The 15,135-nt window shown below is 38.8% G+C and overlaps 1 protein-coding gene across 4 annotated transcripts in view; it reads left to right on the plus strand.

Annotated features, from left to right (window-relative positions):
- ARHGEF7 (Rho guanine nucleotide exchange factor 7) overlaps positions 1-15,135 on the plus strand; it is a 139,717-nt gene that overhangs the window by 102,921 nt on the left and 21,661 nt on the right. For all 4 annotated transcript variants that reach the window (XM_054719970.1, XM_028148819.2, XM_028148823.2 and 1 more), the window contains 7 exons: positions 5,134-5,272; positions 6,038-6,097; positions 6,823-6,969; positions 9,026-9,112; positions 11,259-11,337; positions 11,534-11,673; positions 14,833-15,057. In XM_054719970.1, the coding sequence (XP_054575945.1) occupies positions 5,134-5,272; positions 6,038-6,097; positions 6,823-6,969; positions 9,026-9,112; positions 11,259-11,337; positions 11,534-11,673; positions 14,833-15,057 (877 nt within the window). The remainder of the gene's footprint in view (positions 1-5,133; positions 5,273-6,037; positions 6,098-6,822; positions 6,970-9,025; positions 9,113-11,258; positions 11,338-11,533; positions 11,674-14,832; positions 15,058-15,135) is intronic.

A 15,135-nucleotide genomic window follows, 5' to 3' on the forward strand; every position in this document is an offset into this window, starting at 1 on the left:
AGCATTAAGCAAAAAGCATGTATAAACTGATCAGAAGTGAGTGAATATGATAAGTGCCCTGAAATGAAGCAGCAGTCTTGGACATGTTGATGAAAAGAAGAGAGATTAGGATATACAGTGTCCAACAGAAACAAAAAACCCAAAGGAACCCCAGCCCCTACACAATACCTCGCCCTCCCTCACCTTTCCAGGAGGGTGGGCTATGGTAGCACACACCTTTCTGAGACCATGAAACACGCATTCAGTTATGCTCTTGCTGTCTACTCCTGGGAATTAAAAATTAAATGACATTTCTACAGAAATGAAATGCAAGGATTAAATTTGTGTTTCTGAAAAATTTTAAAGGAATTATTGATGCAGTGATGGGGGAGTTAAATAGAAAGCAAATAGAATGTTAGGGCAAAATTATGATCTTTTTTGTCTTTGTTCTCCAAACTCTTTTTCGGGGGAGTTCTCTAAGTTTGGGTCGGAAGTTTGATGGGAGTGAATAATTTTAGGGAAAGATTCTTACTAAATATTTTTTCCCGTTAAAGTGAGGATCTGCCCTGAGGATGACATTTAAAGCAAATTCAGACTGTTAAAGTTTTCTAAAATAACACTTTCAAGGAAATGCTTGCAAGTATGTGCTGTTTATCCTCTCTTCTGTACTATTACTTTAATGACTGTGTCACAGCTGAAATGTAAGTGTAGCACTTCCCCAAAATAACAGGGAAAGAATAGATACATTTCTGAGTGAGGAAACTGTGCCTCCTCCATGTGGCTTGTCCCAGAGTTGGGAGGTGGGTAGAGAAGTCATGCTCTGTAGTGAGCCTCCGGAGAGGACGCGGCAAGATGCACTGCCTGTGTGCCCTCCTGAGGTCCCTGAGCAGCCAGAGTCCCCGCTCTGTTCACAGGTCAGACCGCACTTCTGAAGCGTAAGTCCATGAATGGAGATGAGGATCGCAGTTGGCTAGTAGCTTCTGTTAGCGTTCACTACTTTGTATTCTGGAATCTTAACTTGTAACCTCTTTCCTATGTTTATGCCTGAGTATGTTTTTAAGGATTGATTTTAAGTGTAATGTTTTGAAATTTTCAAATCTTATTTTCAGTCTTATTGGGTTAGTTTAAATTATGAGTGTGAATTTGTGAATACATTTACAGAACCACCAATTCTAGAATTATAGCTGATATGTACCTTTTGCATTATCATATGATAGTAGACATCATATATTCATGGTTGCCTATTTTGAATGAATTATGGGTTTCATAATTTAGTCTGTAAAATGAGTTTTGTTTTCCCCCAGCACTTTAATTATTACTTTTTGCTTGGCTGCATGATAGTTCTCCTTATTTGTGTTCCTTTTGTTGCCTTCTTGCAGCCCACAGTGTCATTTCAGTAAATACAGAGGAGATTCACTGTATAAGGATTGCTCACAACAGTAGAAAGAGCCATTGTTTTGTCAAAATAGCTGTAACCAACTATTTTATTTTATTATACTAAATTAAAAAAAAAAACACTAAAAAAATGAACCAGTGATTTATAAAGTTCTGTTTCTTTTCTTAACTGCACATGTTCTGGCATTACAAAAATGTCATATGTATATTAAAAGATGTTACTTTTGCTTGCAAAAGTTCACTTACATTTTAAGTTGTAGGTTTTTTTTTTTTGTGGGGGTGAGGGGTGATAAGGATAACTTTCTTAGTTTTATTCATATTTCTCTGCTATAACTATAGTTATAAAATACAAAATATAATTCTTAAATATCAAAAGTGACATAAATAGACTTTTCTGTGATTTTCCTGTAGTAGGAAGGCCATGCATGGATTGTATTTAAAGGAGGGAAAATATACTTCTAGTATCATGAAGTTTTAGTTTTATGCTTGATCAGTTGTTCAATTCTTAGAGAAATGGATATAAAATATAAATTGCTCTTTCTTAAATCCATCATTTTACTGGACTCATGCTGTAGGGGTTGACAGAGTGAGTAATTTGAAGAGGAGCATTTCTGAGTAAGGATTTATGAGGAGTGTGGGGAGGGCACATGAGTGTGGTGTGGTCAGAGGGGCCAGACCAGACACAGTGTGAACCTCTTGGGTTCAGCTGTCCTGCTAGCAGTGAGAACAGGCAGTGGTCTTCACTGGGAGTCCTCATCTGTAAACATGCACAATAATACTGTGGCACAGGCCCAGAGTGATGCTTACGGGAATCATGTACAGAAGCATTTGCTCTGATGCCCAGCACAGAGTGCTAGTCCCATAATGTCACTCCCTTCTCTCCGTCCTTTTTCCTGACTGTTCTGTCTGCAGCTCTCACTTCTGCCTGAGCTCAGCAGAGGGCTGGGGGAGGTAGGAGGAAGGCAGCAGGTTGAAGTCAGTCTTGGGGCACTCTTTACTTACCCACCTATCTCTTGTGGGAAAAGGCAAAATGATAAAACTATGCAAACAGGTACTCCAGGATATTGCTCATAGCTTTTATTTTTTATTTTTATGTTTTTGTTGTTGTACATTTTATTTTATTTTATTTTATTTTATTTATTTATTTTTTAAAATTTCTTTATTGATTAAGGTGTCACATATTTGTCCTCATCCCCCCATTCCCATCCCACACCCCTCCCCACGGATGCCCCAACCCCCTGTTGAACTTAACCATTGGTTAGGCTCATATGCATGCACACAAGCCCTTTGGTTGATCTCTCCCCCCTCCCTGCTCATAGCTTTTAAATCACCATGATCTCGGGGATGAACACTAGACTAATCATAACAAGGTTCTGAAATATCACTATTCCTGGATTTAGTAATCCTAGCCCTGTGGTTTTCCTGAGAAAACCATTCTTAGAAAGCTCAGAGTTATATACACAGAGATACGGAATTGTGTGTTGGTTATGAAAGCAGGCACACACAACCCTAGAAGTAGTTTGACAGCTTCTGTGGTAACATTTTAAATTGCATCACCATGATGGCTGTCTTAATGGAAGGAAATCATCATGAAACCTTATTTCTTACAGAAATGAGAAAATGTTTATTATATGTGTTAAGTTTTTATAGCTAGGATTATATTTTCACTTTTTTATAGTGTGCTTAGATTTTTTTAATAGCTCCTAAATGTGTATATTTATTTAAATAAATGTGTATATTTATTTTAAAAGTTCATATTAAAAACATGTATGTATAGATAAGATTGGTAGATAGATAGCTGGCACTATTTAACGTTATTACTGTATTTTTATGCAGTCCAGGAATACACTCTGATTTTATTGATTTATTAAACATTTTTATTGATTTCAGAGAGGAAGGGAGAGGGAAGTAGAAACATCAATGATGAGAGAGAATCATTGATTGGCTGCCTCCTGCACGCCCCACACTGGGGTTTGAGCCTGCAACCCCAGCATGTGCCCTGACTGGGAATGGAACCGTGACCTCCTGGTTCATAGGTCGACGCTCAACCACTGAACCACACCGACCGGGCTGCACTCTGATTTTAAATGCAATGTACCTTGCTTGCTTAACCGAGTCCCCCGAGTTTTCACAAACCTGAATTTAGATAGAAGTAGTCTTGTAAAGAGGTCTTACATGCGTAAGCAAAGTAAGGCTAATTTCCTAGTGATTAATTAATTTGTTTTCAAGCTGATATTTGAAACCTTATATTTCTAAGTTGGTTTAGTTAAGGAAGATGATTTCTCCTTTAGGTGCATCACTGCGGTCAGTTGAGGATGGGATAAGAGGTGGGGAGTACCAACTCTTGCTCTCACACCTCCTCACAATGAAGTCCTTTTAGGTTGAACCATAGGAAAGTGTTATATTCACCACTTTTGAGCTGGCATTTTCAAATGATTTATCCTAAATTTTGTAAGGAGCCCTTGGAGTGGCTACTGGTCCTAAGAAGTTTGGGCAGGGGGCCAATTATACCTGGGTGGGGGGAGGGATGGAGGAAGTGAGGCAGTGGCTGGGTCCCTGTGGTCAGATTCAGGTAACCTACATTGAGGACGAATGTGTTCAGTTATTCTTTAGCATTTTTATTTTATGGCTTCATTTATAATGCTCTTCCTAATAGGTGACATGGAGACTCAGAGTTCACTCTATTCTCTTCCCAGTGGGTGACCTGATCTGGTGCCTTCTTTTCTCCCAGCCTGTCTATCCCTCAGTTTCCCATGTCTGGAATGACATGTGCAGCAACAGTGAGGAACGCAAATCCAGGTCCTCACATGGATCCTAAACATCATTTGTCCTGCAATGGAGAGACAGAAACGCAGAGTTTCAGCCACTGATACGAGTCGTAAATGTGTCAGTGACAGAGGTTGACTCCCTCTGCACTCCTGGCCATCCTGGGTCACTCTAAACACAGGGCTGCTGAATTGGATATCTCAGGGCAAACAGTGTGTGCATGTTACTACAGGGCTCAGGAGGGCATTGTTGGTTGTAAAAGGTACATGAATAATAGTGAAGTTAATGGTGAAAGAATATTAAAATATTACAAACTTCTTTTTAAGCTTTTTAGATTTCTGAATATATAGTCAGTTTCCTCAACATTAAATGGGGACAACTTTCTTTGCATAATGTACAGATTAGATGAAATATTGATGTGGAAATACTTTTGAAATTTTAAAACTTAAATATTATTTTATTGTGCCATATTGTGCACTCTGAAGGAAACACTTGTTGCTCTCACAAATGCTTTAGGTTGCAGTCAATGTTCAGGGGATGTTTGGTGGATTGATAAGCAACTGGAGTGTTACCACTCTGATTCAGGTTATTATAGTTTTAAAGCATTTTTCCCCTCTTACACTTTTCACCACCTTGAGGTTCCCATATAATTGGAATCTATTTTAGCTCTAAGACTGCACGTTTACATTTGACCCTTCTGTATGAAATTGGCTTGCTGAAATGACCTTTCTTGAGTAGATTTGCATAGGTGACTACATGTATTCTATATTATGCACAGTTGTTTTTACTCATAATGAGAGATGCAACATGAACCTTCTGGGGTTTCCTTTGGTGTTTTGAAATAACCAGCACATGTTTGGTTAGAAAAGCTATAGTTTTAACAATGTTAATGGTACGCTGTTATATTTTTGCTAGTGGGGATAAGGGAGCGTCACCACGGTGAACTCTAACAGCAGTGTCTTACTCTTTCATTGCTGGCGGCTTGTTGCTTAGTGAGGAGTTGGGAGAGTTCATGGAGATGAAAGGTGCCAACAGTCCGGGGATTCTCGTGTTGACCACTGGCCTCAGCAAACCATTCATGCGCCTGGATAAGTACCCCACTCTGCTCAAGGAGCTCGAGAGACACATGGAGGTACTGCTTATCACATGCCTGTCACTGAAGTCTATTAGCCACTGTAAAAGAAATTATTAATGACTTATTTTGGAATCAGCAAAAAGAGTTTACCAAGATTTTTAATTCAGTGTATTTTCCAAATGATTTTGTTAAGTATTAAATTTTTTTCTCCTTTCCCCAGCTCCTTTATCTCCTTTTTCACCCACTGCTGCTGATAGAAAAAGTTTCGAAAGGTAGAAAATGCTAATAGAATTGAATAGCCCTAGCAGGAACATTTAACTACAATTATTAAATTATAAGTTGAGTAATATAATGTAAAAGCATCATTTAATTAAAGATATGTATTTATCTTATTTCTGAAAAACAGGCTGTGAGCCTTGCAGAAGTTTGGGTTTGGTGAACTATTGGCTAGGGTTTGGTGAGCTTTTCCTGTCAAGGGCAGGCCGTCGGTCTTCTCCACAACTGCTCGCCTGCTGCCAAAGCAGAAGACGCCAAGTGTTAGGAGTGGGTGTGGTTTGTGCTGTCTGCATTCACCACAGCAGATGTTGCTCTCCTGACTCCAGCTTCAGCTCTTGGCTTCTCTTTTCTGAATGATTGTTTCCCCTAAGGCCACTGGCTCCATGATTCCCTTAAAGAATAAGAGGTGGCACTTTAATGCTGGGAAAAATAGGACATATTACAGGTTGAAAAGTATTGGAAGATTCAGTAGAGTCTATAGAGAATGTCTTTTTAAGATAAAGCTTTTCATTATGAAAGCTAATGGTGTGTTTCTTTTACTAAAAGGATTATCATCCGGATAGACAAGATATTCAAAAATCCATGACTGCCTTCAAAAACCTTTCAGTAAGTGATTAAGCATATTATGGAGTGTTTTTTTCTTACATAGTATTATGGCAAGTGAATGTAGAAAAATATTTATCAGCTAAAAAAGTTAGATGATAAAAAAAATTACCTGTGAAGTATAATTAAGGTTTACTCTGGTGAAATAAAAATGAGCATACATAGTAGTTATTCCATGGCTGATAAATTCTCATGCTGTACTAGACTTTGGAGACTAGAACAATGAAATGATAATTGTTTAAACTTTTTAAAGGCTTCACATAATTGATGCATTAGCTACCTGAAAATGACTTACACATGTTTTAGCCTCCATCCAGTCAGTGTCTTTAGTGATAGAATATGAAATGAAATACTGGTTGTTCCATTTTATTTTTTGTCTGCTGTCTTATTGACTGGGTTTCTGAGATACACACCTTATTTATAGCATAAATGCTTATTTTTTTCCCCCTCTTAGTCTTCTATGTTGGCAGATATTAATAAAATCAGAAAATATTTTTCTTGTCCAGTCTGCTTTTTTCTTCTATAAGAGGCAAAATATGCTATATTTTTCTAAAAGTGTTTCTTATTCCAAAGGTTTGCCTCTCTGGACTTGATTCCATGCTTGTGAATTAAACACATTGTTCAGTAGATTATCTGCCTTAAGAAGAAGTAATCTACAAAGCAGTATGGCCAAAACTTACAATTCTGGAAGTTTGTCTCTTTTAATAGTGTTTTACTATGTCTTCCAGGCCCAGTGTCAAGATGTACGGAAAAGGAAAGAGCTGGAGTTGCAGATCCTGACGGAAGCCATCCGGAGCTGGGAGGGAGATGACATTAAGACCCTGGGCAACGTCATTTACATGTCCCAGGTCATGATTCAGTGTGCCGGAAGTGAGGTACTGTCATGCAAGTGTGCAGAGAGTGGATGGGAACAGCGCTGGAAGAAACACATGCCATGGAAGGGACACCAGCCATGTGCTGTTGGACTTTGTTCTTATTCTAGTTCCTTGGTTGTTTTCCCTGAAACCATTAAAATGCCTCAGATAAAAATTAAGAGCTGAACATAATTTGCATTAAATGCTATTTTATAAATGCTTTTTAAGTTTCCTTAGTGACAGTCAAGATTATACTTTAGAATGTTATGTTTTGATGATTGTGTAATACAAGATTTTAAAGGACTACTAAATGATGACAACATTTTAATAGGACTCTTAGCTTGTAAAAATAAAAAGTTCATCTACTTTTTGTCCTTGCCAAATATAAAAGTGGTTTCCGGTATGTTAGCAAGGCTTAGCTGGCTATGGACTACTTGACCAGTTAAGATGCAGCCAAGAGCAGTTATGATCAAAGTCTGTATCAGTGTCAACTAAGAGATGATGTCTAGAGAGGATTTTAGATCCCTCGTTAGTAGTCCAGTTTGGCAAATGTCTGCCACAGAGAAGTATGTGCTTCTGGCCATGGGCTTCTTACCAACACTGCCATTCCAGGAAATGTACTGTTTTCCATGGTTAGATCATTATCCTTTTCTGTTATCTAATACTAATTGGCATTTGCTTATGGGAATCACAGTTATCTTACAGGTTTGGTTTAAGTGAGAGATGAAACCAGAACCTTGTGCTTTCCCCACACAGTGAAAACGGAGCAGTTTGTGTTTCAGTATTTACCAGTTACCTGTTCACTGGGTCACTAAGCTAGTACCTCTTTATGAATTCTATTCTACCTTTGTGAAAAATTACCAACATGGTCAAAATATGCTAACTACCCATTTCAAACATGGAATTCTTAGGACAGTAAGAAAAGTGAAACTTGTACTCACAATGCACATTCCTTCTTGCCTATGAAATTCAAAAATGATATCAGCTCACTAGGTGTTAATTTGGGTATCATAAGAAATCCTGACTTTCTAATAGACTATAATGATTTAAAAAAAAACAACCCAAATCTTAATTCTTTTTTTTTTAGTTATGTACTTTTAAATTTTACTTAAAAAATCTGTAGAAACATTTCTCAGTGTTTTCTTTATAATATTAGAGCTAGAAAACATTCACTCAAAAAAAAGATTTAAAGTTATAATGATGACTGAAAAGATAATAATATCCCTGTTTCCCTCCCTCTCTTCCACTTTATATAAAAATTAATGGAAAAAAAATCCTCCCATGAGGATTAACAAAAAAAGGAAATAGAAAAAGGAGGGGAATATAATAAGTACTTTTCAAAAACTTCTTTCGAGTATAGAATGTCTTTTTCAAGGCACTTTGCATGTGGCTGATGTTCTGAAGTCTTCTTGGAGACACTGCTTCCTAGTATCATTTCGCTTTTGTGGGCAGTGGTTAAATGGCAACTTATGACAAAGGCTATCTGCACATTCCTTGTGTGTCTCCTTTTAGGTTCTGGGAATTTTTGTCCTTTAATTGTAGTCTCTGGGGCTTTACTTACCTTATGGAAGTGAATGATTTTTAACGCATAAATAATGCTTTTAAGCCTTTCATGTACACTAGATTAAGTTTACGGGATGAATGCAAACAACATTAAATTGATATATTGGGAGTTCTAGGGAAGTGCCAGGAATTATTAATAGATGAAAATTGATTTTAACGTTTTATTTTATCCACTTTTTAGCATGAAGGATCCACCTATTTTGCCTCCTCCCACTAAAGTTTTACAAGTTCTTATGTTGTTTTTTCCTCAATCACAAAAATAAAATTTTAGACTAATTAAAAAAGAGTTAATGGCGGAGCTAGATCCCTTAACCAAATTTTTAAAAAGATGTTACATGGGCTTCTTGTGAGTCTAATAATGCTTTCTAATTTTGTTTCCATTTAATTTAGCTAATGTAATTGGGTAGAAATACCTAAATGGAAAATACAGTACAGTGTTTCAGAAGATTTAATTTAAATATTTGTTTTCACATCTGTAAATATGTTTTTGAATTTGTTTGTTCTTTTACATTAGGAAAAGAATGAAAGATATCTTCTACTCTTTCCAAATATTTTGCTAATGTTGTCTGCCAGTCCCAGGATGAGTGGTTTTATCTATCAGGTAAAACACATTTTAAATTTATTTTTTATTGTGTATCTGAGAATAATTTCCAGGCATATTTTGAATATTTTCCTTAAATAGTAGCTGTCCCTATTTATGTGTTGTGTGTAGTGTTATGTGTATAGTGTTACACATTCAAATATGTGCATACATCTCCTGTCTGTGTATTTTGATGTCACTGTACAAACATCCTGGTATTAATCCTAAGCAAAAAAAGAAGGAAACAAACAAAACTTACAGAACTATCTCTGAGGACACAGATCCTGAGGTGCAAGGTAAGTTGATAAAGCAAATATATATATGGACAAATCCAGAAAAACAATACCTCTTGATTTGTAAGTCTGTTTCTGAGCAGATGTTTAGATATAGCAGCTACTTGGGTTCCCTCAAACTGGCAGCTCCTGCTTTGTTAGGTGACCCTGATAAACAAAAAGCAGAGTCCTTTCCTGTCAGCTCTCTCTGGCTTCATGTTTCAAACCTCAAGAGACTGAGGTGGGGCCCTTGTCTGACCTGATGTAGCAGAGGTTGCCCTTTGGGTCAGGCCAGGCCCCTGTGGATGACCAGGCTGGTGAGTTGGCTCTGGATGTTGGCATTGACGTGTCACGGGAAACCTCACGCCACGTGTAGGACCTGTTTTCCCACTCTGCACAGTTTCCTGGGAGTCCCTCTCTGAGAGCTGTGACTTATGTATTGTGAATATTTATTTCTGGCTTTGAGGGACATTAAAAAGCATTAAATCTAGCAGTAACTGGAACATTCTATCCCTTGGTGTTGATTTACTAGGTTAAAAGCAGTCACACAGCTTTATTTCTTTAGGACTTCTCAAAGCTACTAATACACTTCTGTGCATTATGAATCTTGGAAAGGAGTGCGCAGTATACAGCATTTTTCAAATTCATCCGACCCTAGAAGGACCAAGTACTGGCTAATGTTTCACCTACCGAACGTCAGGACAGGCTTTCTCAGTGGACTGGATCGTTATAGTTGCGCGAGCTGTAGGAGGATGTTCGGCAGCACTTCTGGCCTGCTTCCCTATAGGTATCAGGAGCACCCACATCTCTGTGACTGCCGGTGTCCTCTGCAGGGCAGCCCTTCCTTCCCCCCTGAACCTTGCTGAGAACTACTTTTGGAGGTGCTGAGAGAGTCCTTCATAGGACTTGGCCCCAGACACTGGTAGACTTTTCCTAAAGCCTTGGTTGATCACCAGGTACCATAGTATATCCATGTACTTAACTCCATGTGCTATGACCAGCTAGGCTACCAAGGCAAGAAAGGTGGTCATTGACCATACAGCCACAACACAATCATTGGATCATTAAAACATGGTAACTTTTTGTGTATTAATCCTGTAAACCAAAAGTGAAAATAAGTGGTGTGGGCTGTTTGAACCCAGGGATGTCTTCTTAAGGGTGGACGGTTTTTTGTCAGGACCAAGTTTCAAGCACCTTTTGGTTGAACCAGAGGTCTCGGTGACGTTTTGGATAGGACCAAATGTCCTGCCTGGCTATTTGCAGTCCTTTTCTGGTGTCTCTCCAGTAGCATTTTCTGTTTCGGTTCCCAAGTCCTCCGTTTTCAGAATGGACAGGTTGGCTGCTGTTTTCTGCATTTTGTGCAGCGCTCAGCACAGCTGCTGGCTTCCTGTCTGGTGGACAATCAAGTATAACTTGTACAATTCCTCCTGCCCCAATTTCCCCCTATTTTGCCTTCAAACATGAAACTTTCTCTGCATTTCTTTATGAGGCAAATCTGTGCTTCCTTTCCATAAACATGTCATTTAACATAGCTACTGTAGACTCTAGTGTGTTTTCTTTTTTAATCATAATATGTAATGTTTTTGTGTCCTCACATTTATGTTAAGAGTAACTCACCAGTTGGAATTTATTTGTGTTCTATTTTGCTCCTCTGTACCTTTTTGCTGGGGCTCAGTTTGTTGATTATAGTATTATGATTACTTATTTGAGATAGAGATAGAGGCTTTTTTGTGTTATACATATGTATCTGGTACAAACAAAGACAGCTTTTGTGGCTTACAAATGCAGTTCCTCTGCCATTTCTAAAATTATTTAGTATTTACTTTAATAACGGTACCTTCTTTACTAGAAAAGCACTAATTGTGTTTTTTTTTTGTGGGGGGGCTCTTTTTTAGGGAAAGCTACCAACGACAGGAATGACAATCACAAAGATTGAGGACAGTGAAAATCATAGAAATGCATTTGAAATATCAGGTGATAGGCAAAAACTTTGCGGATGCTATCTGTCATGGTGATGAGAGGCAGCTTACCATCTGTGTGCAGATTCTTGCTTGACTATTTCAGAGGGCTGTGTTTAACCTTGCTGAATTATACTCTGGGTGTGTGTATGTGCATGTGTGTGCTTTCTACCAATTTTCCAATTTCAGCCCGTTTTTCTCATCTCTTCTAGGAAGCATGATTGAGCGGATATTAGTGTCATGCAACAACCAGCAGGATCTCCATGAATGGGTGGACCATCTACAGAAGCAAACAAAAGTCACATCTGTCAGCAATCCCCCCATTAAGCCTCATTCTGTGCCGTCTCATACTGTAAGGACCCCATACTTCTCCTGCCTCCAAACTCCAAGGGTCAGCTTTTGGTTGAGTTGTCAGCAAGTGGTCAAGTAATTTAAAGCATTATCAATATCTGGATCAAGAACGCACAATACTTGTCTTGTATTTCTCTGCAAATATTTGCTTATTTCCATTGAGTAGTGAATGGCTTCACAGTGATCACGCTTGTGAAACAGCCCTAGGTTGTGCTTTGTCACATACAGTCAGTGGCACTCAGGCAGGAGTCTGCTGCTGTGCTCACATGGGCCTCAGAGAGTAAGGTACTGGGGGTTTTCAACTGAAACTTGAAGAGTGTGCTTTTTCTGAGAACTTTAACTGTATTTATTTTGTTTCATCAAAAAATAAGTATTTATGATGATGAAAAGGACCAGATTCATGTTGAAGGCATTGAAGTGTAATTTTTGACTCATTTTGATTTTAAGAAATCCACTTCTACTTAGAAAAGCTCAATAGCTCAGCTCGTTGGTTTTTTAGATATGTGTAAACCTTTCAAAATAGGTAAGTACCGAAGTGTCATTTTTATTTGTTTATTTATTATTAAATATATTTTATTGATTTTTTACAGAGAGGAAGGGAGAGGGAGAGTTAGAAGCATTGATGAGAGAGAAACATCAATCAGCTGCCTCCTGCACACCCCCTACTGGGGAATGTGCCCGCAACCAAGGTACATGCCCTTGACCGGAATTGAACCTGGGACCCTTGAGTCTGCACGCCGACGCTCTATCCACTGAGCCAAAGTGTCATTTTTAAAAACTTCTCTTTATTGGTTTTTTTTTTCTTTTTTTTTTTTTTTCTTAAGGATATTGCATCATTTGTCATCTCTATCAAACAATATTGAAGAACCAGGCACACCTTTTTACAAATGACTTACAATTACATAGCATTTCCAGTTGGTACGTTTCTCTCACATCCTTAGATTGTTATGATCTTTGTCAGGACGTTTCCTACCATGTAGTTCACTTCTGCATTCATTATCCTTGGCATTAAAGTTTTAGCTCAGGAAGGGTGGCTGTAGCATAGCATTCTGGTCATGGTATTAACGTCTTACTCGAAATCTCTCAACAGTTTGGAGGCTAAAACTGCTCATTTCCTTTAGCTGATATGTCATTTTGAATGACTCTGCCATTTATAACTTCTCCATACTTTAAAAAATACTAAAGATGCTTAGCTTTTATAGTACTAAATTTATTCCAAAGCATGTATGTATGTGTGTGTGTGTGTTCATAAAGAAAAATGGAAGTGCCTTTTCATTCAGATTGTTAGTAACAGTCTGAAATTAAACTTTAAAAAATTTCATATCAGATAAAAACTTTTTCTGTATTTGGACCCTGGCCTGTCATATTCCTTTTCATGCCACCCAGTGGCAAGGGAGGTGCCCCATCATCAGGGATTTTAAGTCCCCACTCTATGGATGGTGCTGTTCCTCACATACAGGCTTTTGAAATTTGTCTTCTTAGGGAGCTTATTTTTGGGGAATTGTGTGTTCTGTCCATATCTAGCTTGAATAATATTCTAATTTTAGCACAAAGCATACCTCTTTTGACTTTTTTGAGGAAGGAGAAACACCACCAAATATTACTTACTACTACATTATTGCTAGAAGGGATGTTTTTTGCATAATTTTATTCTTCAGTGAATTATTTGTTTGAAAAAAATTTATAGTAGTTGTGTAGCAAATGACAAGCACTGACGCACACACCAGGACAGGCCTGTGATTTCTGCAGAAAGTTTGTTTTTCTGTTCTTAAATATGGTGGCATCAGCTAGAGCCAGGGTTTTCTTATTTTAAACATGTGTTCCAATATTGTTCAGCTTTCCTTTTTTTTTTTTTTTTAAGAAATTTAAAAAATATATATTTTCTATTGATTTTGGAGAGGAAGGGAGAGGGAGAGAGAGATAGCAACATCAGTGATGAGAGAGAATCATTGATCAGCTGCCTCCTGTATGCTCCCCACTGGAGATCGAGCCCGCAATGTGGGCATGTGCCCTTGGCCAGAATCGAACCTGGGACTCTTCAGTCCGCGGGCCAACACTGTATCCACTGAGCCAAACCAGGTAGGGCTAAAAATATATTTTTATTGATTTCAGAGAGGAAGGGAGCAGAGAGAGAGGGGACAAAGGGGGTGGAGAGAGAGAGAGAAACATCAGTGATAAGAGCATCATTGATTGGCTGCCTCCTGTACAACCCCTATTGGGTATCAAGCCTGTAACCCGGGCATGTGCCCTGATCTGGAATCCAACTGTGACCTCTTGCTTGGTTCCTGGGTCGATGCTCAACCACTGACCCACACAGGCTGGGCTTGTTGAACTTTCTAATAATGGCTTCACTTAGGTTTCCAGATTGCAGAACCATTCAGCTCTTGCTCCTGTTAAGCATACCTTATTGCTTTGGGTTAGTTTGAGGTCATTGGCTAATTTTGAATTACTTAATTTATTTAACATTTTCTCATTTAATTGTCCCGTGATGTGTTTTCCAGTAATATAAACCCCAGTGATCATGTCTTCTGAGAAATTAGATTTCTATAACTTTGTTTTGATTAAAGTTAATAAAATAATTTGTTTTACTCCAGAGAGTGGCAACTTTTCCCTATAAAAAAAACAGGTAGTAAATATTTTTAGCATTACAGCCAATATGGTCTCTGTAACACAAAAACAGCTATCAACAGAGGTGGGCCTGGCTGTGCCACTCTTGTTAAACAAAACCTGGGGTCAGGTTCAAGCTGTGCTCACTCCTAAATCACAGACACTGAATAACAGCTGACTGGGGAGGATTACCCTCTCCATAATCTTGCTCCTAGTGAGGAATACCCTGTTCTTTTATAAAATTCTGATATATACATATTAAATGAAATACCTTTTTGCAAATGTTAATCCATGGCAAATAAAGGTGTGCTGGTGGAGTGTTGTCCGGGTCTTAGGCCCCCAGCATCCTCCTGCCTCCTAACCCAGGCTTGGCCGCAGGCTGAAGCAGAATCTTTGGGGCATCGCAGAGTCTAACTGCTTGGAGAAATGATAATCGGGGGGTTATTTCATTGGGTGCATTTTTTAAAATTAGCGGAACTAAGTGTATTTAATCTAGGTTTCTTTGATGGTGAATGTTCTCTTTTTGCTTTTTCTTGTTCTTTTCCTTGGGTAGCTCCCCACGCATTCAATCACCCCATCCAGCAAGCATGCAGACAGCAAGTCGGTGCCACTGACGCCTGCCTACCACACACTGCCCCACCCCTCCCACCACGGCACCCCACACACGACCATCAACTGGGGGCCCCTGGAGCCTCCGAAGACCTCGAAGCCATGGAGTCTGAGCTGTCTGCGACCCGCACCTCCCCTCCGGCCTTCAGCTGCTCTCTGCTACAAGGAGGTGAGGTCTGAGCGAAAGTGAGCGCGACCTGACATTTGGACGTGTCAGGTTGGTTGTGCTGTGCTTCATTCCTAATGG

This window comes from Eptesicus fuscus, chromosome 8 (assembly GCF_027574615.1).
Source record: "Eptesicus fuscus isolate TK198812 chromosome 8, DD_ASM_mEF_20220401, whole genome shotgun sequence".
Lineage (NCBI taxonomy): Eukaryota > Metazoa > Chordata > Mammalia > Chiroptera > Vespertilionidae > Eptesicus > Eptesicus fuscus.